Genomic DNA, 7,761 nt, shown 5'->3' on the forward strand with positions numbered 1-7,761 from the left:
GGGGGGGATAGATGGACATGATATGGGTTGAGAGATGGATGGAAAGGTGGAGAGGTGTGAGGAGAATGGAATCTGGGTGGATAGATTGACTTTGAGATGGAGTGATGGGTGGATAACTGGAGATATGGACCCTGTAGGTGGATAGATGGACATATGATTGGACAGATGGAGAGACGGGTGCATAGATGTAGATATGGGTGTAGAGATGGGTGAATAGATGGAGATATGGGTAGATAGATTACAGAGATGGGTGGGTAGATGGACATATGGTGGATAGATTACAGAGATGGATGGATAGGTGAACAGATGGGCCGATCGATGGACAGATGGGTGGATAGGTGGAGAGGTGGGTTGGGAGATGGAGAGGTGGGTGGAGAGATGGAGAGGTGGGTGGAGAGGTGGGTGGAGAGATGGGTGGAGAGGTGGGTGGAGAGATGGGTGGATAGGTGGACAGATGGGCCGATCGATGGACTGATGGGTGGAAAGGTGGAGAGGTGGGTTGAGAGATGAAGAGGTGGGTGGAGAGATGGAGAGGTGGGTGGAGAGGCGGGTGGAGAGATGGGTGGAGAGATGGAGAGGTGGGTGGAGAGATGGAGAGGTGGGTGGAGAGATGGAGAGGTGGGTGGAGAGATAGCTGGAGATATATGAAGAAATCAACGGGTTTTGTTTGGTTTTATTTGTTTTGTTGTTGTTGTTTTGCTTCTCTCGTAAAATTTGACCCCATGCGTATAGATGGATGTATGTCACATATAATTATAATATTGATGATAATAGTAATAATCTAAACTAGTCAACAAAAATTAAGGAACATTTGAGAAAAGGTGTAGAACTTCGAAAGCAAACTTCAACACGCAATGAAATTGTGTACATATTTTAATCAACATTTGTATAGCAAGTACCAAAAAAGAAAATGAAGTTATTCCATTTTAACTTGCTTGAAAAGTTAATTGCGTTTGGTAGGGGTTAAAATCCAAAATCCCAAAAATTGTCAAGCGGTTTCGAAGTTATTTTAACTTCTGACTGCAACAAAAACAAAACAGTTCAGATGATTTCAATAATGAGTATGCCCACCACGATTGTCCTGGCACTCAGTACACCGGCTCCTCATCGAGTTCATGAGGTTGGTGAACACTCTCTGAGGCATCCCCTGCCACTCTGCCCACAGCATCTGAAACAGTTGCTGCGCGTCTCCTGGAGGGTTGTGGTTGACTCTGACTCGACGTTGCAGCTCATCCCAGAGGTTTTCTATGGGATTCAAGTCCGGACTGCAGGCTGGCCAGTCCATTCGGTTGATGCCAGCCTGCTGCATGAAGTTTTGGACAAGCAACGCTCTATGAGGTCGGGCGTTGTCATCCTGGTACACTGCATGTGGCCCCATCTGCTGCAGAGTAGGTAGTGCTAATGGACGGAGTATCTCATCTCGGTAACGTATTGCAGTGAGATTCCCTAGCACTTGGTACAGAGGTATTCTGTGGTTCAGGCTGAAAGCACCCCATACCATCACGGAACCACCTCCAAAAGGCATCACTTCTCTGACGGCTCCATCGAGGAGCCGCTCTCCGGGTCGCCTCCAAACCCTGATACGGGTGATGCAAAGAGAACCGGGACTCGTCGCTGAAGAGAACGTTTGCCCACTGTTGACGTGTCCATCTTACTTGGCGTCGCCAAAAGGCAAGACGAGCAGCCCTGTGTGCTGGGGTGAGACGTTGGTGGACTGCTGGTCGACGTGCATTAAGTCCAAACTCATGAAGACGTCTTCGTACTGTCTGACAACTAATGTTAACACGAGTTGCCGCTCTCAGCCTTGTCCGGGTGCGATTTGCAGGAGCGGATCTCGACTGCGGAGCCTGTCTATGAATGAATCGGTCTTCCCTTGCATTAGTGGCTCTTGGTCGACCTGATCTGGGTCGCTCTTGGGCACTACCAGTGGCGTTGGCACGCTGAATCAGTCGTGAAATGACAGAAACGGACACTCGAAGACGTGTAGCAACTTGTCGGAGTGAAACACCATCTTGTACCTAAGCGATGGCTCGTCCTCTGTTTACATCAGACAATTTCTGTCGAGGAGGCATGTTTATGCTTAGCCCTACAGCAGCAGAATGGTGTATCCACAGTGCAAATGAGCGAGTGCAAGTCACTCACGAGACATGAATCTTGCAATCGAAAACGGATTTTTGAGCGTTCCTGACGGTAAGAGCTAGAGAATAAAAATCGATAATTGGAAAACATTGGACCTTTTTGCCCCCTCCCCAGCTCATCGCACAGGAGTCACGTTCACTTCAAACCCTGGTGTGTACAATCCCATTAGTCATAGAGTAACATTTCACCAATATCTAGTTTTACGAGTAAAAGTAAAACCTCGAAAGAATGCATACAAATATATCACTCTTTTTACAGTACGTTCCTTAACTTTTGTTGACTAGTTTATCTATCTAGCTTACTAGCTATCTGTCTGTCTGACTGTGTAGCTATCCATCCTTCCATCCCTCCATCCGACTAAGTAACTATCTCTCTCTCTATCCCTCTGTATCTATATATCTATGTATCCGCCCATCCATACATAAAAAAACAAATCATGCAGCCCCACACCCCGCCCGCCCCCTCATCCCTTTTCCCCCTCGCCCCCCCCCCCCCTTTTCTCATCACCTTACCTTCTCCCTTCCCCCGCAGCATCCCTCCCCCAGTGTCGGCGCCCGTCCTGCCATCGTTCAGCGACCCCGACATGGGGGGCCCATCAGGACCGGCGCCCCTCACCGCCAGCCTGGCAGCTGACCCGATGAGCGAGGGCCGCATGTCCTCTGTGCGGCGAACCTTCTGTCTCTTCGTTCTCTTCGACCTCATCCTCATGTTCATCCTCTGGGTCATCTACGCTCAGGTGAGTGAGGGATAGAGTAAGTGAGGGAGTGAGTGTGGGTGGTTGCCGGGTCCTCTTCGACCTCATCCTCATGTTCATCCTTTGGGTCATCTACGCTTGGTGAGTGGGTTGAGGGAGGGAGGGAGTGGATGAGTAGGTGGTGGGTTGGTGAGGGAGATTGAGTGAGTGAGAGTGTTTAGAGGGTTGTACTCTTGGGCCTTATCTACACTCAGGTGAGTGAGTGAGGGTTGCATGTCCTCTGTGCAGCGTACTTTTTGTCTCTTCGACCTCATCCTCATGTGAATGAGTGGGTGAGGGAGGGATGGAAGGAGTGGTGGGGGAGTGAGTGGGTGGGTTAGTGAGTGGGTGGTGGGTTGGTGAGGGAGGTAGTTGGTGGGTGCTCTGGTGTAGTTTGCTCTTCTTCAACCTCTTTAGTTCATCCTCTTGGTCATCTACACTCTGGTGACTGAGTGGGGGAGGGAGAGATGGAGGAAGTGAGTGGGGGAGTGAGTGAGTGACTAAGTGGGTGAGTGAGTGAGTGAGTGTCACTTAAAAGGTGAGCCAAGATAACAAAAAAAGATAGAAATTGTCCAGTGAAAAAATGCTGGTCTCCAGACTCTTTGCTTTCATTATTTTAACAAGCGTCTGATTTCAACTCAATGCCTCATAAATATATTTGGCTACTTCAGAATTACATAGTTCAATACGATTTTGATAGAGCAGATAAAACATTTGGTCTCTGTCCTCATGGTCTTAGTAACTCAAAACGGCCTAAAATCTCAGTTAGAACTTTGTAATTCTGAGGTAGCGATTTGTTGTCCAAAAAATGCTCTTCCCTGACTTTGCTGCGAACAAGCAAATTAAATGTAGAGTTTCGTGCGCAGGTATTTCAACGGCTTTTTGTAAGACTGCCGTATGTGTGCCATTTTAAAAGTGATGTATAACCGGGTCTTTAGACTGAGCGGTCGGCCTGTTGTAAAAATAGTAACTAATCACAATGACTTGAATAAATGGCTGACCTAGTGATTGAATGAAAGAGTGATGAATATGTGGATGGATGGATGAAGAATGAGTGGTGAATAAGGAGATGAATGATTGAGTGATGAATAAGTGAATGAAGGAATGAGTGAAAAATATGTGTAATGAATGAGTGTGGAATAAGTGAATGAATGAATTAGTGGTGAATAAATGGATGAATGAATGAATGGTGAATAATTGTATGAATAAATGAGTGAAGAATAAGTGGTTGAATGAATGTGTGATGAATAAGTGGATGAATGAAGGGACGAATCATTGATTCCTATCCTCTGACACTGTTCGCATCTCCCCACAGCTCATAGGAGACACAGGCTACAAAGCGTTTGAGAAAGAGGTCCAGAACTATACCTTTGCGAGCTCACTCTTTGATTCTGTGGTAAGTTTTTGTTTCTTTAGGGTTGGTATATTTTCCATGTACATACCCTCTGAAGAAAAATGGTGAGATGGTATAGGTTTTGTGCCCCTATCAACACTGTTCGTTTATTTAAGAGTTTTACGTCCATCGCCGAAAGGACAGAGCCAAGTGGGAAATTCGTGTAAAGTGCCTTTCCCGAGGACGTAATGTTGGACTGAGATGAGGCTCGAACCTGCGAATCCGCCGTTTCACTATTACTAGTCCGGTAGCCTAACCACTTGGCCACCGACGCCACATATCGTCCTCAAGGTGTTAAATGCGCACCCAGTTAAATGTACTAAGCCCACAGAGCAACATTTATAGGAGAGAGAGAAAGCCATTGTTTAATAGGTCGGTTTTAAGGACAAGCGGGCTAACCCAGATTTTGGGAGTTTCCGGAAATCTTGACCAGCACCGAAAGTGGGCATTGTCCTACCTTTAGGAGAAGTTTGGTTTCATTGTGTGTATATTTGTTTGGTGATAGAGAAAACTCCCCTTGTCTTTTAAATTAAGTGAACAAGGTTCCAAAAACTTTGCCTTAAAAGCGACCCATTCTTTTAACAATTGTACCAATGTTATACATATTTCTTAGTGGGTTTTACTGTGGGGGGGTTTTCTTCAACATTTAGAGCTTGTATTTGGACAATAATTATGTTTCTTTAGCATTTGCAGTCAATACCACAAATTAGCAACCGATACCTAGTACCACAGATTGAGAAAATGATTTTTTATTTTATTTATTTATTTTTTAAATTTGAAACTGGGCTTAATTCATTTAAACAGCTGGTTGGTGTCATACGTTGGTGGAAGAGTCGATCAGTTTCTTCCTGTGTGTGTAAGAAGGGAAGCCTATTTGTCAGATGGACAAGATCTGCATGGGTGGGTCCGGTAGGGTCAGAGAAAAGGTGCTAGCCAATAGGCTATGGTAGCTGACCTATGTGGCACTTTGCTGCCGCCCGCTGGAGACTCGAGTTTGATTCCCAAGTGGGGAGAATGTTTATCATTACGTATCCTGCTTGTTAACCCTATCAGTCTGTCGTGTTTTACTATCGTTTCCATACGACGTGGGGAACTCTGTACCACCACTTTCCAAAGAGGAAATTTGCTAGTTAATCTGGTGCGTACCCTTTGCATAGCAGTCTGTCAAAATGATTTTTTTTATATACTGAAAGTTTCAAAGAGACCTTCGCACTAGAAGTATTCTAAAATGTGAAAAATACAACCCCGGGGGTACAAAATGACCCCAGGGGGTACGGATAGGGTTAAATTTGCTCCTGTTTCTATTCATACCAATTTTTGTGTTCTTATTCTTACAGATGTTGTCTGCTGTCAGGTTCACATTCCTCCTTCTGGCGTACGCCTTGTACAGGAGCGGACACTGGTGGATGGTGGCGGTAAGTTAAGGGTGCATAATTCACCCAGGTGGGAATGGGTACCCGGCCATAGACAGTGAAAGATTTTGTCACTATGTAAGTGTCTTAGTGCCTATAAATGGCTGCTTGTACTGTGTGCTTCCCAGGAAGTTGAGGTGTTTCAGAATGCTTTCAGGTCTCCTGGGGTAATAGTATAGATTGTGATGCACATAGAGCTTGCTGTTGAGCAGGGATTTGCGCTATACAAATGCTATCTATTATTATTATTTGTGAGGCATGCTGACAAAATGATTTACTTCTTGATTTTTTAACCTAATGGAAATAGATCTAATATGTCAAGTTTATTGGCTGAGTTTGAACAATTTTATAAGTATAAAATAACAAAAGACGTGATAAACTTTAAGAAATTGGCTTCGGTATTTACTTACTTATCCGTCCTCTTGTACCTCTAGAATGTCGAGGGGAGAAAGAGCTTTTTGTCTCTAGCAAGTTTGATGGCCTGACTAGGTGGAATGATGTATGTTTTCAGGGTATCCTTCACACCCTGGATCTAGGTCTTCCTTGATCTTCCTCTTTCCTTGTACCCTGATATTTTTTTGTACGCTTTACTGTCAAGCTGGTGAAGTGCCTTCATACGTGTCAGATGTCCAAAACCACCTGATTGTTTGCCTCTGAATGGAGCGGAGGACAACTGGTGTTGTTCCCATCATTTCTTTGATGCTGTTGTTTCTGATCATGTCCCGTCTGGTTTTGTTGACGGCTCGGCTCTCCTTAGACATCTCATCTCGCAGGTAGTTATCTTACATTCCGGACTCTTGGTCAAAGTCCATGCCTGGCTTTGGTATGTCAAAGAAATTGGTATCAGTTGAAAATCAACTACTTTCACCTCAGTGTTGATTTTCAGCCGATATTTTCATTTATAGATTGCGAGAAATAATTCTTTAATTTTTGAAACACGCCTCACGTTTTTGTCTTTCTTTTTAACTCACGGACCTCGGGATTGGTTTCTACGGTTTGATATGGAACTGATTTTTTTTAACAACTCAACTGGTGTACTTTAACAACATGTGCTGCTTCCTCGCAAGACAAAAAATGGGGCTTCTCTCGTGGTCTTGAGGTATAGTGTCTGCCTTTCATTCAAAAGGTCTCAGGATTTAAACCTTATTGTGACCAAAAAAAATGTCCTCCTTTGAAATTTTCTCCTTTCAAGACCTTTCCTATTTTCTAGTCCTGTTCTGTCGTCTGCTTTCGTCTCTACTTCATAACTCCTCCCCTAACCCCACCCACCCACAAGAAATAAACCAGTTTGTCAGCACGCCTTACATATATTTTTTTTCCCACCGAGGTATTTTATTGACCACTGACCTATACTTTTGCTTTCAATCTTTCGTGCGCTGTGGGTGGTTTGCGGGTGCTCTGGTGTGGTTTGCTTCTCCTGTCCAATCAAATATCTTTCGTCCTGATCTCTCCTCCTTATTTATGTTTGTTACTCTCTTGTAACACCTCTAATCTTTGGCACTTATATAACCTTATTGTGTTGCAAGTGCCGTAAACCACTTACTAACACGAAAAAAGGTCTCAGGATTGAAACCTGACTGGCCACAACTAAAATTTCCTTCTTTGAATTTTTTTCCTTTCAAGACCTTTCCTTTTTTCTAGTCCTGTTCTCTCATCTGCTTTCATCTCCGCTCCACTCCACTTAATAACTCCTTCTCAACCCCGCTGCGGGCGGTTGGAGGGTGCTCTGGTGTGGTTTGCACCTTCTTTCCTGTCAAACATCTTTCGTCCTTATCTCACCTTCTTTTTAGTGTTTGTTACTCTCTTGTAACACTTTTAATCTTCTGCACTTGTATGACCTTATTGTGTTGCTAGTGCTCCCCAACGAGAAATAAACCAGTTTGTCAGCACGCCCTACATATTCTTTTTTCTACCGAGGTATTTATTGGCCACTGACCTATATTCTTGCGTTCAATCACTTGTGCACTAACTTTTACTAAGAAGAAAAGTTTTATTTCCTTTTTCTTCTTTTTACAGCACCAGAGGTTAAAATTTATTCCACCTGACATGTGAAAAAATCAGTTTTGATTTCTCAACAAAAGCTG

The 7,761-nt window shown here is 44.3% G+C and overlaps 1 protein-coding gene across 1 annotated transcript in view; it reads left to right on the forward strand.

The window, feature by feature from the left end:
* LOC101862583 overlaps positions 1–7,761 on the forward strand; it is a 79,793-nt gene that overhangs the window by 60,251 nt on the left and 11,781 nt on the right. Inside the window, exons 4-6 of the mRNA XM_035969979.1 lie at positions 2,671–2,875; positions 4,188–4,268; positions 5,603–5,680. Of these exons, the coding sequence (XP_035825872.1) occupies positions 2,671–2,875; positions 4,188–4,268; positions 5,603–5,680 (364 nt within the window). The remainder of the gene's footprint in view (positions 1–2,670; positions 2,876–4,187; positions 4,269–5,602; positions 5,681–7,761) is intronic.

Source organism: Aplysia californica, unplaced genomic scaffold (genome assembly GCF_000002075.1).
Source record: "Aplysia californica isolate F4 #8 unplaced genomic scaffold, AplCal3.0 scaffold00203, whole genome shotgun sequence".
In the NCBI taxonomy this organism is placed as follows: Eukaryota; Metazoa; Mollusca; class Gastropoda; order Aplysiida; family Aplysiidae; genus Aplysia; species Aplysia californica.